This window comes from Neohortaea acidophila (assembly GCF_010093505.1).
Source record: "Neohortaea acidophila strain CBS 113389 unplaced genomic scaffold BDY17scaffold_13, whole genome shotgun sequence".
Taxonomy (NCBI): Eukaryota; Fungi; Ascomycota; class Dothideomycetes; order Mycosphaerellales; family Teratosphaeriaceae; genus Neohortaea; species Neohortaea acidophila.
The window spans coordinates 206,731-228,316 of record NW_022985522.1 but is presented as its reverse complement, the minus strand read 5'-3'; the positions used below and the strand labels follow the sequence as shown (position 1 = coordinate 228,316).

At 56.9% G+C, this 21,586-nt stretch overlaps 7 protein-coding genes across 7 annotated transcripts; 3 read left to right on the top strand and 4 right to left on the bottom strand.

The window, feature by feature from the left end:
- Positions 1-146: 146 nt before the first annotated feature.
- BDY17DRAFT_55974 (uncharacterized protein) lies at positions 147-4,093 on the bottom strand. The gene is made up of 4 exons (XM_033738505.1): positions 3,656-4,093; positions 3,410-3,599; positions 3,098-3,344; positions 147-2,861 (listed from the first exon to the last, which is right to left on the bottom strand). The coding sequence occupies exons 1-4, from the start codon at positions 3,938-3,940 to the stop codon at positions 263-265; spliced, it is 3,321 nt and encodes a 1,106-aa protein (XP_033585219.1). The 5' UTR covers positions 3,941-4,093; the 3' UTR covers positions 147-262.
- Positions 4,094-5,194: 1,101 nt separating this feature from the next.
- Positions 5,195-8,990, top strand: BDY17DRAFT_272988 (uncharacterized protein). The gene is made up of 2 exons (XM_033731968.1): positions 5,195-5,352; positions 5,406-8,990. Exons 1-2 carry the CDS (start codon positions 5,299-5,301, stop codon positions 8,934-8,936), a joined length of 3,585 nt encoding a protein of 1,194 aa, XP_033585218.1. The 5' UTR covers positions 5,195-5,298; the 3' UTR covers positions 8,937-8,990.
- Positions 8,991-10,794, bottom strand: BDY17DRAFT_305565 (HAD-like domain-containing protein). The gene is made up of 2 exons (XM_033734889.1): positions 10,303-10,794; positions 8,991-10,222 (listed from the first exon to the last, which is right to left on the bottom strand). Exons 1-2 carry the CDS (start codon positions 10,730-10,732, stop codon positions 9,153-9,155), a joined length of 1,500 nt encoding a protein of 499 aa, XP_033585217.1. The 5' UTR covers positions 10,733-10,794; the 3' UTR covers positions 8,991-9,152.
- Positions 10,795-13,177: 2,383 nt separating this feature from the next.
- Positions 13,178-14,731, top strand: BDY17DRAFT_305561 (CAP domain-containing protein). The gene is made up of 3 exons (XM_033734888.1): positions 13,178-14,038; positions 14,093-14,388; positions 14,445-14,731. Exons 1-3 carry the CDS (start codon positions 13,485-13,487, stop codon positions 14,522-14,524), a joined length of 930 nt encoding a protein of 309 aa, XP_033585216.1. The 5' UTR covers positions 13,178-13,484; the 3' UTR covers positions 14,525-14,731.
- Positions 14,732-15,256: 525 nt separating this feature from the next.
- BDY17DRAFT_328174 (uncharacterized protein) lies at positions 15,257-17,499 on the top strand (the record flags this gene model as incomplete). The annotated part of the gene is made up of 2 exons (XM_033737805.1): positions 15,257-16,149; positions 16,203-17,499. 2 exons carry the CDS (start codon positions 15,257-15,259, stop codon positions 17,497-17,499), a joined length of 2,190 nt encoding a protein of 729 aa, XP_033585215.1.
- Positions 17,500-17,632: 133 nt separating this feature from the next.
- On the bottom strand, positions 17,633-18,208 carry BDY17DRAFT_305557 (uncharacterized protein). The gene has a single exon (XM_033734887.1). It carries the CDS (start codon positions 18,178-18,180, stop codon positions 17,977-17,979), a length of 204 nt encoding a protein of 67 aa, XP_033585214.1. The 5' UTR covers positions 18,181-18,208; the 3' UTR covers positions 17,633-17,976.
- Positions 18,209-18,368: 160 nt separating this feature from the next.
- BDY17DRAFT_258171 (CAS/CSE protein) lies at positions 18,369-21,332 on the bottom strand (the record flags this gene model as incomplete). The annotated part of the gene is made up of 2 exons (XM_033731751.1): positions 18,369-21,199; positions 21,263-21,332. 2 exons carry the CDS (start codon positions 21,330-21,332, stop codon positions 18,369-18,371), a joined length of 2,901 nt encoding a protein of 966 aa, XP_033585213.1.
- Positions 21,333-21,586: the final 254 nt, after the last annotated feature.

Sequence of the window (21,586 nt, the reverse complement as noted above, 5' to 3'; positions counted from 1 at the left end):
AGTCGATGAGAAGTAATGGTACAGAGTCATCAGTATCCCAAGAGGGGAGTGATGATGTCCAGATACACTCTTTGCCAAGATGCCGTTCGTTGGATGTGCAGCTTGAAGGCCGCAGCAGATCGCCCAAAAGAAGTCTCGCTCATGTCTTTGTCGTCGTGGGGTGGCCGTTAGGGAGAATGCAGTTCATAGCTCTTGCGAGACTGGCATGAAGGAGGGTGGCGCTTGACATCTGCGACGTCATGATGAGGAGCATTTGGTGATCTTAGAATTGGCCGTAGTGAGGGTTACGACCGAAGCCGGGGAAGCCTGGGCCGCCCATGCCCTGCTGAGGGTAGTTCTGAGAACCGTTAAGGGCGTTGTATGCTTGGCTGCGCGGCGCGCCGGAAGAGCCGGTGTCGCCGCCAGAATACCCGCCGTTGGCAGCTGGCCCGTTGAAGCCGTTGGCAGCTGGCCCGTGGTAGCCATTCGTAGCTTGACCGGAGAAGCCGTTGATTGCAGGACCGGGGAAGCCGTTGACATTCGGAGCATTGAAGCCATTCATAGCAGGACCGTGGAAGCCATTGACAGCAGGACCGGTGAAGCCGTGCCCGACAGACCATTCGGGCGGCGCACCAACCATGCCCATGCGATTGCTACGACCGCTGGCAGGGGCGGCGAAAGGGGGAACAGAGGGCACAACAGCAGAAGCGATCGAGTGAGCCTGAGAGGAGGAGTCAGACTTGTTGATGTTGGCATTGTTGAGAGGCCCGGTGTTGCCGTTGTCGTAGTCTTGAATCTTGCTCTGAATGCGACGCCCGTGGGGAGTGTTGCGAATAGCGGGGATCATGGGACGCAGGCTCTCGACGATGATGGCCTTGAGCTCCTCGTCGGCAGTGTCCATGGCGGTCTGCACGACGTAGTTGGCGAAGGAATCGCGGAGAAGCCTCTCCATGTCCTGAGGCGAGCTGATCTCGTGGATGAGGATACGCCTCGTGTCGGGGCCGGCAGAGCGGATGCACTTCTCGATGACGTTGGAGCTGAACTTCTGCTTGGAAAGGAAGGCAATGTTGCCGGCGAAGCTGCGGCACAGCGGCTCGGTGAACATGGGCTCGTTGAGATCCAGAACGTACTGCACGACGTAGTTGCCGAACGGATCCTGCACCAGAGCAAAGGCATTGTCGATGACGGCATCTACCATGGCACCCTTCTGAGGTCCGGTAGCATGGTCAACGCAACGCTGCACGACGCAGCAGCCATGACGGTGCGTGCCGACCACAACACAGTTGGCGCTGACGGCGTCGAAGATGAATTGAGCATCCCGCGAGCTGAGGTGGTTAAGACATTTCTGAATGACGTGGTTGCCGTTGAGGTCTTGGATGAGCTGGACAACGTCGTAGCGCAAGGCGTCGATGAGCATGTTGGTCTGCTCGGGAGTGGCGATGGACTCGATCATGCGCTGAAGAGCGCGAGTGCCATGCTGGTTGAGAGCGATGCGAGTCATGGCGGGCGCGGCATTCTTGACCAGGACGGTGCGCTGCTCGTTGTTGCAGTGCTCGAGCAGACGCTGGCAGAGGTAGTTGCCGAAGGGATCGACCATCAACTCTTGGAAGTGATCCTTGACTTCATCGAAGATGATCTGCACGTCCTGCTCATTCTTCTCTTCCAGCTTGCGCTGCAAGAAGCGGCAGCCATGCTGATCCTTGCACAGTCCGTAGATCTGCCCTGCCACACCCGGGACGCTGACGTTGGCGTAGAGCTCATCAGTCTGGGCCTTGCGGGGGTGGGTGGCGGGTTTGTTGGCATCATAACGACCGGCTCCTTGAATGGCCTGGCCATTGGATGGGTATTGCTGCATGCCACTGAAGCCGTTGGGCTGGTAGAGAGAGGGCTGGTTTCCCCACTGGCCTTGCGGAGCGTATCCGCCAGTGAGGTTCATGTTGCCGAAGCCGTTGTTGAGTGACTGCATGCCACCATAGTAGGGCGACTGGCCGTAGGGCATGTGAGGAGCTTGGAAGGGAGGCATGCCGTTGGTGGTGTCGGAGAAGTGAAGGCCGCCGAAGGAAGCACCGTTGCCTTGCAGAGCGGCTTGAGCCGTAGCAAAGATCTCAGGGTTGTGATGCAAGATGTTGACGAAGTCCTGGCTCTGACGCTGAGTGGGGTGAGCCGTGGCGTCAGATGCAGTGCGGTCACGGTGAGCTCCGTTGAGGTCTTGGGTGGCGGAGTCGGCGGTGTTGCGAGCTTGAGGCTGAGTCGAAGTGAGGGAGACGCCACCAGAGTGCTCAGATTCGATGCTCTTCAGAGTGGGAATGTCGTTGGTAGAGTAAGAAGAGGCAGCCTTGGCCATGCCGTTTGACATGGAGCTGCGAGGCGGTGTAGCCATGAGTGAAGGACGCTTGGTTTCTGTGGAGAATTTGACTTCGAGAGAGCGACGGCTGGCGGCAGCTGCAGATTTGAAGTCGTTTGAATTGGTCAAGATGCCGTTGAGTGGGGCAATGGTGCCGTTGCTGCTCACAGCCGAGGGTGGGAGGGAGATGCGGTGACGGCTAGCCGTGAGGCGGTCGGTACCCGGCTGCTCCACGTTTGACAAGTGGTTTAGAGCGAGGTCAAGAGCGGCAGAAGGCCCGGAAACGAGCTCACTATCGTCACTGCGGCGGATGAGCTTGGGGAAGCCGTCTGCAGTGTGCTGGACTTGCAGGTAGGTCTTGATGTCTGGTGGAGAGGGCTTGTTAGTGGCCAGTTTGGTGGGGAGCGCGGATGGTTGCTCTTCTTCGTCAGTGAAGAAGCTCGAATGATCGAGCGCACCGAGGCTGGAGCGGAGATCTGCTGCGTTGCTGTTGCGCTGGCGGTCGTAGGAAGGTGCGGGCATGGAGTTGCGGTTCAGACTGTGATTGAAGAAGTTAGCTAGCTGAACCACGGAAGAAAAAGAGAAGTAGTGGTGGGTGTTATTGTGAGGGGGTGTCAATAGGAGTGAGTGAAGGTATTGTGAGCGAAGTGAAGCGAATATAAGTATTGTCGTGGACAATAAGGTTTGGCGAAGCATGTGATCGCGCTGAAACGCGCCAAGACTTGATATGGCAAGAACAAGGAAGTGAGCTTGAAGTGAAGACACGACACTCACTTTGCCGCAGAGCGGTGAAGGCCAGGATCAAAGTACAGGATGTCGACTTCTTCTTCGTCGTCCGAGTGACGGCGGGAGCCAGGGACAGACTGAGAAGGGAGTGCCGAGGGGTTGGTGGAGGAGTAGGGCCTGGCTCCGAGGACTGCAGGGGATGTCAAGCGCGTACTTGAGCGATTGGGCCTGCCTGGAATGCCTGGTGGTGACGTCAAGCTTGCTGCCGAGTAGCGATTTGTGCGAGTAGTCACGTCTGTGCGGTGATATAAGTCAGCTCCCGAAGGCCACTACTGCGCCAAGGTAGGACAAGATACATACTGCGAACGGGTTCATGATACTCCGGCGGCGTTGTCGGCTCGCTCTGAGCAATCATGTCGGACACTGCACGCTCATGACGAAGGCCGTCCTCGACTTCACGCCGAGTCTCATCATCAATCTTCTCCAATTCGGCATTGATGTGGCGCTGCTGTTCCAACAGGCGCTCGATGTGGCGAATTCTGCGCTCGGACTGCGGCCGTCAGCATTTGTGATACCTGGAACGGGTACGCCATGGAGGAAGCTTACTGGAGCCACATGGCTTTGCAGGCCGGACTTGGATAAAAGGTTAGCAATTGCACTGCAACTTCGTCCGCCATGAAGACTCGAGGGATTCCTTCTCTTCCTCTTTTCCCTGGACAAAGACAGCCATCTACAGCAGCACGAAGAGGTCTCGCAGTGCGGTAGAGCCAAGAGCAGACCAAAGCGTCTCAACACCACAACACCACCTCCCAATCCAACTTCGCAGCCGGGCCACAAAGTCTCACCGCCATTTGCTGTACCGACCATGCCGCCTCTTCCATGTACTACCATGCCAGCCCGCCGCGGTGTCTTACACTGCCGTGCATGACAAGTCTGGAAATGCACTTACCATTAAGGTGTCCGGTCTTCTCTGCTGCCTAGGAGGCGGTCCCAAGGTGGGGAGGGCGTTCGTGGTGAAGCGCCTCATCAAGCCTCCTCTTGCATCCGCCGCCGTGGAATTCGGGAAGGGGCTGTTGGTGTTATTGTTGCTGTCCCGAGGGCCAAAGGGCTGGCGGAAGGGAAAGGTCATGGTGTGGTGGAGCGGGCGACGGCCAGCGTGCTTGCAACGCAAAAATGTCCAATGTCGGAATGCAAGTTGCTAGTTGTACACGTTCGAAGGAATGTGATGCTGGGCAATAAGGACAGTGGTGCGGAGAGGGAGGACGGAGGTGGGTGTGTCGTGGGCGAGGACGAGGAGAGGGGTGGCAGGGTGGGGTGAGGGGATATGCGGTGTAGAGGAGAGAAGTGCGGTCAACAGATGCTCCTGCCCCACCAAGGAAGAATCGGGGACGGAGGAGGAGATCGCCTCAACCGAGTTAGCTCGAAAGTCAAGCATGGACCGTTTTGCGCCATGCCAGACTGCACCGCAACGGGGCAAGGGAAATCATGGCAACACGACGCGAAAATTGCTCGTGAATGGGACGGTTCATCTAGATAACACTGCATATGAAACCGTAAATGAATCCGGCAGCACAACGACCCTCCCAAGACTCCCGGTGCTCGCAGAGTGGAAAGCTAACCCGTCCACCCTCGGCGCATTAAGTGGGCTTCAATTTCTCCGCAGCCACACGTGGAGTCTCGGGTTGGCGGATTGTCGCGAGATGATCATCCTCCCGCGGGATGTTTGATTCAAGCAGGTCTCACGGCACCTCGCTGATTCTTTGGGGCCTGCCCTGCAGGCAAGCAAGCGTCCTTCATGCACTGCACACTCTTGACATGCATGTCAGGGGAGGTGACAGTAATTTAAGCTCAACACTGCCATCGACTAGCCTCACAAATGACAAAGACGCTTGGGGCCTTGCTGGCGCTGCTTGATTGCACAATGTAGCTCAAACACCGGACAATCCTCTTCCATCCTCCAACCTCAAGCTGTACGACTGTAGGCATTCTCTAGACATGTGTAGCCATAGCAAATCCCGAAATGCACCTCCGTCCTCAGCTTCTGGTTCCTGACCAGACCCTGGAAGCTTAATCGTGATAGAGTTCCAGGCAAGCGTGTGGCTGAACCGACGCCATCAGCCACACTTTTCACTTTGCTCTTGATCGATCAAAAGTCAAAATGCTTCACGAACTGAACATCACCGTTGACCAGCCACGAAGGACCAAATGAGCTGACATCACCCCTCACTCCCTCCAGACCCTCGGCCGAGATGCCACCGCGTGCGAAGAAGAAGGCAGGACCGATCGAAGTGGCTCCGAATGAAGTACGCCACCCAATTTTCACTTGCATTTGGCCATGACTGACTTCTGCCCACAGGCGACAAAGAAGCGCAACGTTGCTCTCAAGCCAAAGCAGAAGGATCCTGCGCCAGCGCAGCATGTCTCATTACCCAAGCAGATCCAATCGGCTAAGAGACGACCCGAGGCCGCTACGGACGACATTGATGCCCTACTCAAACCCTTCTACTACCAAAAAAGACTGACGGATCCCATCGACACGGCCAAAGATAAATGGAACCTCTTGCCCGCCTTCCTCCGCGTCAAAGGCCTGGTCAAACAGCACATTGACTCCTTCAATTACTTCACCGAGCTGGAGCTGAAGAAGATTGTCAAAGCGAACCAGCTCGTCACCAGCGATATCACGCCACAAGGGTCGGAGAAAGCGAAATGGATCCAATTCACCGACATTCGCGTCGGTGTACCCGACCGTCTCGAGGACAAATTGAACCACATCGACTCCACCGTCACCCCGAATGAATGTCGGCTACGAGACATGACCTACGCCGCTCCCATCTACGTCGACATTGTCTATCCCAAACAGTCCGGCAAACACACCATCCGAGACATTTGCATCGGCAGGCTTCCCATCATGCTTCGAAGCTCTAAATGCGTGCTCAACGGCCGCTCGGACTCGGAAATGGCATTGTTGAACGAATGCTCGCTTGACCCTGGCGGCTACTTCGTTGTGCGAGGGCAGGAGAAGGTCATCCTCGTCCAAGAGCAACTCAGCAAGAACAGAATCATCGTGGAGCAGATGAAGGGCATCATTCAGGCGTCCGTCACCAGCCATACCGCCAACGTGAAGACGAAGACGTATGTCTTGCTGAAAAAGAACGCCCTCTTCCTCAAGCATAACTCCCTCAACGAAGACATCCCCGTCGCCATCCTGTTCCGAGCAATGGGCATCCAGTCCGACAACGAGATCCTCTTTTTGGCAGCGGGAAGTGACGCTCAGTATCAAGACGAGTTCGCTCCAAATCTTGAGCTCGCGGCGCAGGAAGGGGTCTTCACCCAGGAACAGGCTCTTGACTACATTTCCACCCGAATGAAAGCGGACCGCTTTGCCCCAAGGTTCGGCAAAGATGCCAAAACACCAAAGCAGGCGGCGCTGGATAAGCTTGCAAACACCATCATCCCTCACGTTACGGTGACAGGGATGAACTTTCGACCAAAGGCACTCTACGTGGCCTTTATGACTCGACGAGTGTTAATGGCAATGCACGATCCCTCGCTCGTCGACGATCGTGACTATGTCGGCAACAAGCGTCTCGAGCTGGCAGGCCAGATGCTTTCGCTCTTGTTTGAAGATTTGTTCAAGGAGTTCACGAAGAACATCAAGATGAACATGGACAAGCTTTTGAGGAAACATCACCCTACCGAGGAGTGGAACCCGCGGAACACTGTTGAGCAATTCGCAATTCGCATCACCAGCGGCATGGAGCGGGCCATCGCCACCGGCAACTGGACCTTGAAACGCTTTCGCATGGATCGGGCTGGGGTGTCGCATGTCCTGAGCAGATTGAGCTATATTAGTGCTTTAGGCATGATGACCAGGATCAGCAGCCAGTTCGAGAAGACGCGAAAGATTTCAGGACCCCGAGCGCTACAGCCCTCACAGTTCGGCATGCTATGCACTTCGGACACTCCAGAAGGAGAGTCTTGTGGACTCATCAAGAACTTGGCGCTTATGACGCACATCACCACCGCGGACGATGAGGAGCCGGTGAAAAAGATGGTCTTCATCCTCGGAGCTGAAGATGTCACATCTTTGTGTGGAGAAGAGATCTACGGCGCGGGTGCCTTCATCATCTTCATCAACGGCACGCCAATCGCGCTCACACGGCATCCCAAGCAGTTCCTGGTTGGGTTCCGGAGATTTCGAAGAATGGGCAGGATATCCGAATTCGTCAGCATCTATGTGAACTACCAGCATAACGGAGTTCACATTGCTACTGACGAAGGCAGAGTCTGTCGACCCTTGATCATAGTAGAGAAGGGCAGGTCGAAGGTGACTGCTCGATTCTTGGAATCATTACGGAAGGGGACTATGGACTTTGACGACGCGCTCTCCCGCGGCATTGTGGAGTACCTGGATGTCAATGAAGAGAACGATTCGAACATCGCCGTCTACGAAGATGGCATTGGCGCCCATACGACGCACCTCGAAATCGAGCCTTTCACGATTCTTGGAGCAGTGGCTGGGCTGATCCCTTATCCGCATCACAACCAATCCCCTCGCAACACCTATCAGTGTGCCATGGGCAAGCAAGCCATCGGAGCGATCGCCTACAACCAGTTTGAGCGCATTGACAGTCTGCTGTACTTGATGGTCTACCCCCACAAGCCTCTCGTCAGCACCCGAACGATCGAATTGGTCAAGTACGACAAACTGCCCGCCGGCCAGAATGCCATTGTGGCAGTCATGTCATACTCAGGATACGACATCGAAGACGCCCTCGTCATCAACAAGGCCTCTTGCGACCGTGGCTTCGGGCGCTGCCAAGTCTTCAAAAAATTGAGCATGCCGCTGAAGAAGTATGGCAACGGCTACCAAGATCGCCTGATCGATCGAGATGCCACAAATCCCCGACACAAGAAGCTCGGCAAAGACGGCCTACCTGACGTCGGCTTCGAGCTGGAATCAGGCGACATGTACATCCTCAAGGAAACACCACTCCAAAAGGACGCCGCCGTGCCTCCCAACCAGCAAACGTGGGCGGCAGTGCACATGGCCTATAAACTCCCCGACCCCTGCTACGCCGACAAAGTCATGATCTCCGCCAACGAAGCCGACAACACCATCATCAAAATCCAAACGCGCCAGACCCGGCGCCCGGAAATCGGCGACAAATTCTCCTCCCGTCATGGCCAAAAGGGCGTCGTGGGAATCATCGCCGAGCAAGCCGACATGCCCTTCACAGACCAAGGCATCGTGCCGGACATCATCATGAACCCCCACGGCTTCCCCTCCCGCATGACCGTCGGCAAAATGCTCGAGCTTGTGGCGGGCAAAGCGGGCGTGCTGGCCGGCACACAGGAATACGGGACTGCTTTCGGCGGCAGCAAAGTCGAAGACATGGGCGCCGAGCTCGTCCGTCGCGGCTTCAGCTACTCCGGCAAGGATTTCGTCACCTCTGGCATCACCGGCGAGAGTCTGCCGTCTTACGTCTTCTTCGGCCCCATTTACTACCAGAAGCTGAAGCACATGGTGCAGGACAAGATGCACGCGCGTTCCACGGGGCCGCGCGCGATCCTCACTCGTCAGCCTACCGAAGGACGCTCACGCGCCGGTGGGCTGCGATTGGGTGAGATGGAGCGCGATTGTCTGATTGCGTATGGCGCCAGCCAGCTCCTGCTCGAGCGGCTGATGATCTCCTCCGACGCGCACGAGGTGGACGTGTGCGAGGCGTGCGGCATGATGGGGTACAATAATTGGTGCCAGGGGTGTGCGAGCAGTCGTGGCGTCGTGCGGATGACGCTGCCGTATGCGGCGAAGCTGCTGATTCAGGAGCTGATGAGCATGAATGTCAAGGCGGCTTTGCAGTTGGAGGATGAATTTCCGAGGTAGTGAGGGGAGGAATAGCGGCAGATCTGGGGTAGAAGAAGAAATGAAAGACTTGACACTGTCCTTGATTGTGCGTCTGCTCGATGACAGTCGCAGTTCCGCTGCGAATGTTAACACGAGGTGTGGGCTATGCATCCCACGGGGTATCATGAACTCCTCCGAACCATGACCGAATGCAATCCTTCCGAGTCGGTCCGCAAACCTCCACCCAGTCGACACCTAATGCTCCTCCTCCACCAACCCCTCCCAGTCAAAGCTCTTGCTCGCATCATACGCAAACGGCCAACACCGAATGTAAGCACTAACATCCCTCTGCACGCGCAACCGCTCCAGATACCTCGCCACCTGCACCAGCACATCCGTCTCCATCTGCCCCGCCGCCGCCGTGAATTCCTCCAGCCGCACGAGATTGAAAGGCTCACTTACCCCCTTCAAAGCGCTATCGTCAATCAGCACCGTATTCGCCTGGCTCCATTGGTTGTCCTTGTTTGCGTCGGGGTTCTTCGCGCGGATGGCTTCGTCCTCCCATATCCAGCTTAGCTGCTTGTAGACTTGCACCTTCTCTGTGTAGTCGGCTTGGGAGAGGCGGAGTTTGTCGCGGCCCCAGCAGGCGACGAGTTGGGCGTTTTGCTCTGTGGTTAGGAGTTTGCTGCACATGTCTCGCACGTTTTTGGGCGTGGCGGAGGACCAGACCATGACGTGGTGGTTGGTGAAGAGGTAATCGAGGAACTCTGCCACTTTGGGTCGGGATTTGAAGGTTCTGCGGTTGTGAGGGTTGCGGGAGAGGAGGGTGCCGTTAAGATCGAGGATGACGAGGAGGGGCCGGGGGGTTGAGTCACGCTGCGCGGGACAGTGGGCTCGTTGGAGGTAGCTTGGGGATGGCTTTGGGGCTGGCGTTTTCTTCGGTGCTGATGATTTAGATACTGCCAAAGAGCTGAAGGCCATTTGCCACTCCGCGGGGCTGGGCATGCACCCAGGGAGGAAGATTGACGGTTGTCCCAACGGGTATGGGGCAGTTGCCGGGAGCCCAAAGTGAAAGTTAGAAGTCGACGGTGCATCATGGTTGGTCTGAAGTTGCGGCATGTACTCGGGCCTAGATGCAGCATCGATGTTAATCTGTTCACATACAAGTTCCTTCTCCAACGAGACTGACCTGAGTGAGCCGTTTGGCTGATACGCTGGAGCCGTGGGATCAAAGCTTGAAGCATAGGGGGGAAGAGGTGGAGGTGCAAAGCCCGGAGGCACGGGAGGGAGGAAGGGGAGCGCATGAGGAAGGGGTGGCAGTGGTCCTTGATGCTGCGTTAGAGGGTATGCCGAAACGCCATAGCTATCAGGAGGCTGGTATGACTGGGAGGGATAAGGTGCGTACCGCTCTCTGTTTGCCCGGTATGTCCTTTGGTTCTGCGGTGCGGTGCGATGTAGGGTTTGGCTGTGTTGCTGTCCTTGGATCCAGTAGAATGACTGGCCTTGGAGGGTTTGCTGTCTTTGGTCCCAGTAGGAGGGTTGGCCTTGGGGGCTTGGTTTTCCGCTGGCGTAGTAGTTGTTTGGTTCTTCTTGCCACCACGATGCCGGGGTTTGCGATGTGTAGGTGCCTGGGAGGGGCCAGTAGTATGGGCTTTGGGAGTCGTAGAAGCCTGGTTGGTATGCGTTTGGTTGCTTTTCTCCGTACCCAGGTTGAGTTTCTCGATGTCCGCGACCAAGTCCACTGTCTGATCTGACGATGCCATTTTGATGAAGAGCCGGGGGAGAGATGTGGTCGACTTTCGTGTTATTGCTCGGACGGAATTGACGGCTTGCATTCCACATCTCGTCAGGACGCGCTGCTTGTTGTTGTTGAAGAAGATGATGTAATGAAGTTGCGTCGACGCATATCTTGAAGTTTTTGGGGAAGGAACGAAAGGCGATGACTAATAAAGTACAGTTCCTGCCCGAACAGGCAGCAGTCGCTAATCCTCTTTCGGAAGCCTGCCTGCTCGCGCCCTCAGCCTTACCCTCGTTCTATGTATGAAGACTCTTTCGTGCACCCGGCTCGCATGATTGGACATTTAGTCTCCAGTCGCTGCGATGTTGTGTTGCAACGCTCACATTGACACTCCCCCTACAATCCTCGTTCGCGACCTGCTACGCTTACAATCCGAGCAGCTACTTTCGACACTCCATGTTTCTGATTGATGACGTTGCCTTAGGCAAAGGGAAAAAGAAAGTCACAAAGGCATCATGATCAAAAGTCAGTATTCTCGGCAAAGCTAAGGTATTCAAGCATACATCGATCGATGCTCAAGCTGCGCTCGATCCAAGGCAAAAAGGAGAACAGCAACGAAGGCAGCACTGCATCCGCGATTCCGTTTGCTGGTGGGTACGACCGTATCCTCCTCCTGAGGAGAAACCTGCACATCCAAATATATGCACTCGCTTCTCGTATCGGGAACAGGCAGTTTCATGTGGTTGCACGACCCATCGGGTGGTGTGCTGGCATGCGAGGGGCAGCTGGTAGAGAGCAATTATGTCTCAGTGCTGCATCGTCCCACCGGCACTTCCTTGCTTACCGCGCATGACTTACGAACGGATAGAGCGGAATAGTAGTGAAATGCCGTCAGCACTCGCTTCCCGGGAGCTAAGCGTTTGCGATCTTCACTGTCAACGCCACGTTGTCCTCGCCTGGAGTTGCAAAAGAAAGCGTTCTTTCCCATGTGCGCTAGCGAGATGCAGGTGCAGCCAGGAGGATTCGGGGGTTGAATCTTGGTAGAGCCGGCGGGAGAGACAAACAGCCAGCAGGAGTTTTCTCGGCTTTCGCCGTGAACAGCGCAGTCCGGCAAAGGTGGCGGAGACCTGCATGTACCCTTCCGGCATTTGGTCTGGTTGAAGTGACATTGCGGCTTAGTGGCGTTACGTCTTTGGTTGGGCCGATATAGTTACGGATGCTGCGGCGATGAGGTTCTGGAGTGCTCATAGAAGAGTAAGCCCCAGCCTCCTCTTGCTCATAGATGATCATCTAAATTGCGATAGACAATTAATAGAAGTCCCAAGAATTGGCACGAGCACGGCGAAGATGCGAATGAGCGCGGCAAATTTCGACGACACCGGCTGGGATTTAGCAAACCCTGGGCATGTCATTGGCGTCCGTTCGGCGTTGTGACAAGTGTGCAGGTGCAAGCCCGCAAGGCTCGGCTAGGAGGTGGTGGAAAGGTGGTGGAAGAGGTGAGATGTCGTGACCCCAGCCTCCTCAGATCCCTCCCCGCGGCTCCTCCCGTGACGATCCCCGGTGCCGAGACAAGCGCACCAGCCAGTCGCCGAGTCGGGCGCTCGGCTGTGCCTGGGGCTTGCCCCTTTCGGGCCTTGAGCCTCGCCCTTCCCTTTCATCTCCGTCCTTTGCATGCTGCAGGTACGCGGGTTTCGACTCTTGGATGGGTCGCGTAACGCCAAGGGCAGGAGCGGATACTGAAGAGTTTGGCGCTTGGCTAGTAAAATGAGACAAGACGGGTACACGTGATGGGCACGCGTGCGCGTGCTCCCTGACCGCAAACGGAGGTACACAAAGCAGGGGTGGTGCTCCCTCGGCCAAGTACCGGTGCCTGGGCGCAGGGGGAGACATTAGGACAAGGTGTTGGCAGACCGCAAGCAGCATTCCAGGGCCTTTGTATGTTTCCACAACGACTGAACAAAGCGCGCATGCCGCAAGGGAGCAGAAGCCGGCATGGCCTCAAATACCTCCGCGTGCCCCCCCTCGCCCGTTTGTGAGCGCGCACCGTTTGTGTTTCACTGTGCCACCCACGTAATCGACGTTTCCATCCGACGACGCATGAACGCGCTGTGACTGGCCGCTCCCGACTCAATCTCCAGCAAAGGCGCCGCGAGTGGAGCAGCCTTGCAGTGTCCAGGGGGCGATCGCCGCCAGCGTTTGCAGCGGCCGCTAGCAACCTTAACACCTCCCGCACCTTCCTCCCCCCGGAGAGCTCCGCACCTTCCCAAGTTTGAAACGCCAGGCTGGACCTAGTCGCCCGAAACTCAATCTCCCCCCACGAACACGAAACGCAGCTCCTGGGCTTTTGTCGCCTTCCACCCTCCCTTCCTTCGTCCTCCTTCTCTTCACCACCCACGTCCACCTGAACGCCTTTCGTCCTCTGCACCACCACCACCTTCTCTTCCAACACTCCTTCGACTTGCAGCTTGCTGCAACCACATTCATTTGAAGAATCCAAACCCACCAGCGCCACGCAGTCGCCTCACTGCCGAGTCAAGGTCGAGCCTCCGCCAGCCGGAAAGTACTGTAAGTCCCATCCATGGTCCAGCTGAGACCTTGCATACACGAGCATGAGCCCTCTACGTACCTCGCCCACAACCACAACAACACCTCGCGGCACGTCTTTTTACGCACACGTCGTTGCCCATCTTCCTATATAATGTCCACGCAACGTCGCATCACTCGCTAACCATCCCTTCCAGTCACACACAGTCTCTTTCGCCTTTCAACCGGATCTGCGATCCCCAGCACACGCATCTCGCCCCTTCTTGTCCTCCCGTCACTTTCACTTCAAGGACATCTCATTCACCATGCGCTCTGCATTCGTCGCCGCGGCCTTGGTCGCCAGCGCGCTAGCCGTGCCCTTCAACAAGCATGAGGAGAAGCGTGCTCTCGTCACCACCACGGACATCGACGTCATCACCGTGACCGACTACGTTACCGTTACTCTGCCTGAAGGTTCCGCCCCGACGGGTGGTAACCAGAGGTTCGGCTTCGGGGACCACCGCCATCACCGTCACCACCACCATGGAGAGGAGCCTCCCCAGACCACCCCTTCCACGACTTCCAACATTTTCCCGTCCACCAAGCCCAGCACTCAGCAACCTTCAACCAACACCAACACCGCCCCGCATTTCGCTCCCACGCAGTCCGCTCCCACCTCCGCGCCGAGCTCTCCGTCCAATGGCGGTGGCTCCACTCCTACGCAGAACCCAGGTGCGACGCCTACCGACTACCAAGAGATCGCCGTCTACCACCACAACATCCACCGTGCCAACCACTCCGCCTCGGACGTGACCTGGGATGACAACTTGGCTTCCATTGCTGCCCAGATTGCCAGCTCCTGTGTCTATGCGCACAACACGTAAGTTCCCTGGACCAGTCCCTTCTCGCCCGTCTATTCACTAACGATGCGCAGCGCTACGGGTGGCGGTGGTTACGGCCAGAACATTGCTGCCGGTGTCAAATCCGACAACATCTCGGCCATCATTACCGATCTCTTCTACAACGGCGAGGTCAACTGGTTCAACGGGCTATACGACCAGGCCCAGCCATCCATGGTCAACTTTGAGCACTGGGGCCATTTCTCGCAGATTGTGTGGAAGGCTACCAGCACCGTCGGATGCGCCACCCAAGACTGCTCCGGGCAAGGTCTTTCTGGTGTGGGCAGTGATGTCGCTCCCTACTTCACCGTCTGCAACTATGGCGGCCCTGGTAAGTTTTGACTACGGATGATGGTGTTCGACGACAAAGCTGACTGATTCCTGCAGGCAATGTCGAAGGCGCTTACGGCAAGAACATCGGCGAGCCGCTCGGCCAGCCGACTGCACAATGGAACACGGGTCTGTGATTGCGTCGATGACAGCTTTTACTCTTTCGTTCTGCGATGGGCTTTGATCGACGCGGCTTTTAATCGCGATCTGCTTTCTCCAATTCCCCAACGATGGGCGCCTGCCACGCGCCGAGATTCACGCTGCGATTGCATCGAACCTGCCGGACAGATTCATGTAGTTATCTAGCTGGTCATTGAAATGGCAAATTCGACTGTGACTGTGATCCTTCTCTGTTCCTGGTTCCATCGTCGACGCCTCGTCTTTACTGTCCGAATAAGCGCTGGTCACTGCGGCGATGCTTTACGATTGCCTTTCGGGTGTCTCACATCCTTCCGACCAACGTGCCGGGTCAGAACTCAAAAAAGACCAGGACTGTGTCCGTGTTATCTAATCTGACCCCATCTTCTATCGGCGATGACGTGCCTTCTACAGAACGGGCTGCGTGGGGTTGCCGTTGCCCAGGACCCTGACTTTTAATCGCTCGGCGCCCGGAATGGCTTCTGCCTTACTCAACCGCTGACACCCCGACCTAACTCTTGCACCCACATCTATCTCGACCCTTGATGCAACACGTGCTACGCCGACGATGCTTCTCCGGAACTCCTCGAGCCCCTTCTAGAATCATTGCGTCCAGCCACCGCCTCCTCCACTCCAGAGCAATCCCACCTCCTCCCCCGCGGCACAGCCTTACATCCCCAACGACATCCACCCTCCCCCTCCACCCCTCCACCCCCTCCCACCTCGCCAAAATGACCAGCAGCGCCTCCCGCGTCGTCTCCCTCACCAACCGCTGCGCCGACAGCAAAAGCCCCTACGTCCGCTCGCACGCCTCCAACCCCACCGCCTGGCAACTCTGGTCCCCCGAAACGCTCGCCCTCGCCAAACAAACGAACCGCCTGCTCTTCGTCAGCATCGGGTACTCCGCCTGCCACTGGTGTCACGTGATGGCGCACGAGTCGTTCGCCGACCCGCGCATCGCGCAGCTGCTGAACGAGCACTTCATCCCCGTCAAGATCGATCGGGAGGAGCGCCCGGACATTGATCGCCAGTATATGGACTTTCTGCAAGCGACGAGTGGGGGTGGGGGTTGGCCGTTGAACGTGTTTGTCACGCCGGAGTTGGAGCCGGTTTTTGGGGGCACGTATTGGCCTGGGCCGGGGAGTGAGCGGGCGCGCATGGGGACGGGGTTTGAGCAGATACTGGTCAAGTTGGCGGAGGTGTGGAAGGAGCAGGAGGGGCGGGTGCGGGAGAATGGGAAGCGGATTATTGAGCAATTAAGGGAGTTTGCGCAAGAGGGGAATCTGAGGGAGAAGGGACAAACGGAGGCGACGGATGAGCTGGACTTGGATCTGCTGGACGAGTCGTATGTCTATTGGAAGGGGAGGTTTGATTCGATTTACGGCGGGTTCAGTGCGGCGCCCAAATTCCCGACGCCGACGCATATGGCGCATTTGCTGCGTTTGGGCTCGTATGCGCCTGAAGTGCGAGAGGTGGTGGGCGAGGAGGAGTGTGTGCAGGCTCGCGCCATGGCCGTCCTGACGTTGGAGCGCATGTGGAAGGGTGGAATCAAGGACCAGCTGGGACATGGCTTTGCGAGGTACTCCGTCACCAAGGATTGGAGTCTGCCGCATTTCGAGAAGATGTATGTCCGCTCTGCTTCTGACATCTCAACCATTGCTAACCTTTACCCACCAGGCTCTACGACAACGCCCAGCTTCTACCGCTCTATCTCGATGCCTGGCTGGCCACAAAAGCCGACTCTTTCCTCGAAGCAGCTCACGACGTCGCGAAATATATGACTACTGAGCCTATGCTGTCTTCTTTGGGAGGCATCAATGCTTCCGAAGACGCCGACTCCTACTCAACACCTATCGACAAGCACAAAACAGAAGGCGCATACTACGTCTGGACAATGGACGAGTTCAAAGCCATCCTATCCGAGCAGGAAGTCGAGATATGCTCGAAATACTGGGATGTGCGACCCGACGGCAACATCGATCCGCGCTTCGACGCACAAGGCGAACTCGTCGGGCAAAACACTCTCTGCGTGAAATACGAAATCCCAGATCTAGCGAAAGAGACCGGCCTCGGCGAGGACCAGGTCAAGCGCATGATCCAAGACGGCCGGCAGAAACTCCTCGCCCATCGGGAGAAGAACCGACCCCGTCCCGCCCTCGACGACAAAATTGTGACAGCCTGGAACGGGCTCGCAATCGGCGGCCTCGCCCGCGCCGGCGCCGCCCTCTCCACCCCCTCCTACATCTCCGCAGCAGAAAAAGCAGTCACCTGCATCCAGCAACACCTCTTCGACTCCACAACCAACACCCTCCGCCGCGTCTACCGCGAAGGGCCGGGCGAAACACCGGGCTTCGCAGACGACTACGCCTTCCTCATCTCGGGCCTCATAGACCTGTACGAAGCGACGTTCAACGACGCCTGGCTCTCCTTCGCCGACACGCTGCAACAAGCGCAGCTGCGCCAATTCTGGGACGCGGAGAAGCACGCCTTCTTCTCCACCCCCGCCAACCAACCCGACATCCTCATCCGCGCCAAAGACGGCATGGACAACGCCGAGCCCAGCACCAACGGCGTCTCCGCCAGCAACCTCTTCCGCCTCGCTTCCCTCCTCAACGACGACAGCTACGCCACTCGCGCCAAGCAGACTGTCGCGACTTTCGAAGTCGAAATCGGCCAGCACCCCGGTTTATTCTCGGGAATGATGGGCGGCGTCGTGGCGGCCAAGTGTGGGGTGAAGGGCATTACCGTTGTAGGCGACGGGCCGGCTGTGCAGGCTTTGCTGAGGGCTTGGAAGGCCAGTTTGACGCCTGGTTATACGCTTTCGCGGGTGGGGGATGGGGAGGGGAGCGCGTGGCTGAGGGGGCGGAATGAGTTGCTGAAGGACTTGGATGGGCGGCGGGAGATGGTGCAGGTTTGCGAGGGGGGTGTTTGTCGGCTTTTGGGCGTGCAGGATGTTGAGGGGTTGTTTGTGTGAATTTCTTGTGGTGGTGAGATAGATATGTAGTTACCTATAGAGGCACTTTGAATGGAAGATAGAATCAGGTATGGGTTTGACGGATGTCCGGAATCACCAACTCGCACAGTTCTCCCCGATATGAAAACCTCGACCTCATTCCTATACCCGCGAACCTTCGCAGTCGACAGCAGCTCGGAGAGCCAGCCATCCAGGCAGTCCTCGGAAGCACAAGCACTGGATTCCTCGCTCAGCCGACGGTCAAAGGCACAATATGGCACATCCCCGCCGGCCGCCGCTCGAGATTCTGGTCTAGCCCGTTCACCCAACATTGCAATCAACGGTTCGGGGAGCCGACCATCCAGGCAACAAAACCCACGTGCAAACCAAATGTCGAACTTGCTCGTTGGCTGACGGTGCAAGGTACAACACGGCACATCTCCGTTGGCCGAAAATTGGGCTTCTAGCATAGGAGGCGCCAGATACTGAATGTTGACGTTACGGGAATGCGGCCATCTGCGCTGCAAGGCTGCAAGCGGGATCAAGGGGTGAATTCGTCTGTTTGCTGACGGTCAACGGTATAATTTGGCACATCTCCGTCGGACGACTCTTGATGTTTTGGTTTAGGGGTTGGCGAGTGGAGGATACGATGTCGCGGAGATGCGCCCGTTCGGCGCATTCGTTGGGCGATGGCGGATACATGTAGACGAGAAGGAAAGGGAAGACGCGTGCCTTTTACATGTCATCGAATTCATCTTCTATGTCCTATCTACCGGAATCACCAAGGGGATTTGGGGGGGGAGGTAAACTTTTGTATGCTTTTTTTGCCATCGGGGTATCAGAGACGGTAGAGACAGACACATCCCCTCGCCTTTCTCTCGCAAACCCTCTCATCCCTGCGCAGCCATGACTTGTCCCAAAGCCTCTCTTCCCTGCGGATCCAACTTCTCCCCCACAAACCGCTCAATCCTCCCACTATGCCTTTGATCCGCCTCGCGCAGAGTAACGCCCACCCACGCCTTGACATCCTGCACGTCCGGGAAAGGGTCACGAGGCGGCTGCTTGCACGTGTTGAGCTGCGTGAAAGCCGCGCCGAAGCCGAGCTCATCTACATCGCGGTCTTCGATAATGTGGTCGTTGGCAGTCTGCGGGACGGGAGGGTTGATGAGGAGTTCCAGCAGAGCTTGGCAGGTGATTGTCCAGCCGCGTTTGGAGTAGCGGTCGACGAAAGCCTGGGAGTCGGCGAGGGTGCGGGTGAGGGAGATGACGGCGGTTTTGCGGTCGAACGGGCGGGTGATTTTCTGCGTGTCGGGGAGGATGATGGTGGTGTAGATGGGGGTGAAGATGTTCTCTTGCACGCGGTCGGCGATGCTGATGAAGAAGTCGGCGCCCAGGCCGCGGTTGACCAGGGCGGAAACGAGGTGGTAGAAGCGCACAAAGCGGATGGTGAAGGTCTCTGTTTTGGCGTTGGAGAGGCGCGTGAACATGAGTTGCAGCATCGGGACCCAGTAGGTTTCCAGCGCGGTAGGTGGGAAGGCGGCGATGACGGCCTCGATGAGATCCATGGCGTGCGTGTCGTACGCCTTAATGCTGATGAGTTTCTGGAAGATGATGAGGATCTTTTCGGTTTGATTCGAGGCGGCAATGTGTTCCGCGCCGGGTGGAAGCAGAGTGATTAGCAGTCGAGTCAGTGCGGGAACGTTGCCCTTGCTATCCCACATCGACGGCGTGAGGACGGGCCCAATCAGGTCCCTAAAGTTGGTAGAGAGCGTTCCAGCAGGTTGAACGGCGGCCAGAGCGGCGTACAGCTGGAAGATGTAAGGATTGAACTCCTCCGCCGTGCCTTGTTGGAGCACCTCCATGAAAGTTGGAAAGAGGGTCGACTCCAGTTTCTCTGGCTGCAATGGTCCAGCGAATCGGATGAGGGCGCCGAGGGATTCAAAATGGTAATAGCAAAAGCCTGGGTTGGAAGGGTTGTGCCGAATCACTTTGGTGATGTTGACGAGATTGGCCAGCACCATATCGGCAATGGGCTCCACGCCTTCTCGGATGACGATGAGAACCCGCATCACACACTTCATTAGGAACTCATTCTCTTGCACCTTCTCCGGCTTGGACTCCTTGGTGATGAGCTTGAAGAGGTGCTGCAGCAGGTCCTTTGACAGCGGCACGATGGACTCTCGAGGGATGATTGGTTGTCGCTGATCGTCGGTCAGGTAGAGCGCTCGATCGACCGCGATGGCGGCGTATGTGTAGACGACGTAGTTGGAGGAGTTGAGTTGCTGCACCAGCAAAGGAAAAGCAGCTTGCCAATTCTGGGCAGAAAGGATGCTTCGGAAGATGTAGAGGTACTTGATGGCATCGACCACCAGCAAGGGAGATGCATCCGCCTTGGTCAGGTCTTCGGCAATGTTCTTCTGGAAGAAGTCGAGGACGTCCACGTTCGGGTTGACACTCAAAACGCCCTTGGCCGCAGTGGACGCACCCTTTGCCGCAATAGAGGAGAACAAATGAACGGCGGTGTCCTTAGCTTTCCAGTTGTTCGCTTTATCTTTTGCATATTCCGCCAAGAAATGGGTAACGTAATGCGAGACGCAGTCCGTGACCGGCTTCTCGAACTGCTCCATGAGCTTCTTGAGGAAGTTGGTGGCACCACGCCGCCGCGTGTCATCGTCGGAGCCCTCCAGATCCTTGCGGATGAACTCGATTGGCTCGTCCTCGAACTGCTCGATGTCTGACTCCCTCAACGACAAGTTCGGGATGACCACCTTCTCCGTCACTTGCGCGAGGACGTCCGGGTTATTGAAATTCTCTGCATGCTGTCGTATACTCGCAACGGTGGTGAGGAAGTCCAACGCTCGGCTGACGACCAGGTCGTACTTGGTCTCGGGCCCGACCGCCGTGAGCATGTTCCACGAGCTTCCCACGAATTGACCCAGATGTGGCCGGAACTCCTCCTCGTACTTCTTCGTGTACAACACGAGCACACGAAACACGTCCGCACGAACGACCTCCAAAGGCCCGGGTTCGTCGTCGGAATCCGTGTTGAGCTGGGCGTTCTCGTAGGTAAGGTACTTGTGTAAGAGGCCTGCAACGGCAGCGATGTGCTCTTCGAACTGCGGTGGCATATCATGCGTGGAGAGATCGTAGGTCAACTTCATGATGAGATCTAGCGTCTCGAACAGCGGTTTGAGGGCGGTGGGATTGTTCGCATTCTGCGATATAGCCTGATCGGTGTTTTGCCATAGTTGAAGGAAGGGCAGGGCGAACTTGGAGAGGACGTGGTTGATCTCGGTGTAGAGTTCGTCGGAGCGGTAGAGGGGCTCCCATCGCCTGAAAATGGAGTGTGCGACGGTGAGGACTCCGTTGTTGACGATGGCGTTATCGGGAGTCAGTCGGGAAACCAAATCGTCCACGAGACTCTCCCACTGTTCCCAGAAGTCGCTGTCGGCAATGATGCTGATGGCGTCTCCTAGCTGCAGCTGGATGTTTGACGGCACCTTGACCATCAGCCCAATAAGCTCGCTCTTGATGGTGTCCACCTCATTCGGCGGCAGCTTGTGGTTGCCATCTGCATCCACCCAGGATCTGCGGATGAAGTTCTTGAAGAAGATGGCGGCAGCGAGTCGCGTGCCGAGGGGATATGAGTCGGTCGCGACAATCTGGAGGACGGCGAGGGAGAAGTCAGGCTTTCCTTCTTCTGCGGTCAACTTTTCCGTGGCTATACGTGCAGTTGTTAGTTCATGGCCATGACTCTCGATGTGGTAGTGGGGAGTGTACTGACCTTCCCGTTGCCGTTGCGGGTCGATGGTAGCCTGAAGCAGGCCCGAGATGAGCTGGGGATCGATGGACATGGTCGCTGCCTGCGATGCACCTGGCCTGAAAGAGAGAAAGGGTGACATTCAGCAAGAGAGCAGGCGTAAACAGCCCAGCGGGCCAAAGTAAACGAACTCGGGTCGGGAAGCTTTGACAGCCCGCGATGGCGGAAACTCTAAAAAAGTGAAGTTCAAGGCGTGTGACGTGCGGCGCATGCTCCCGCGGCCCGTCCCGGGCGGAGCCACGCGTGAGTTTCCTGGAGCCTGAGGACGTGACGTGCATGTGCTTGCAG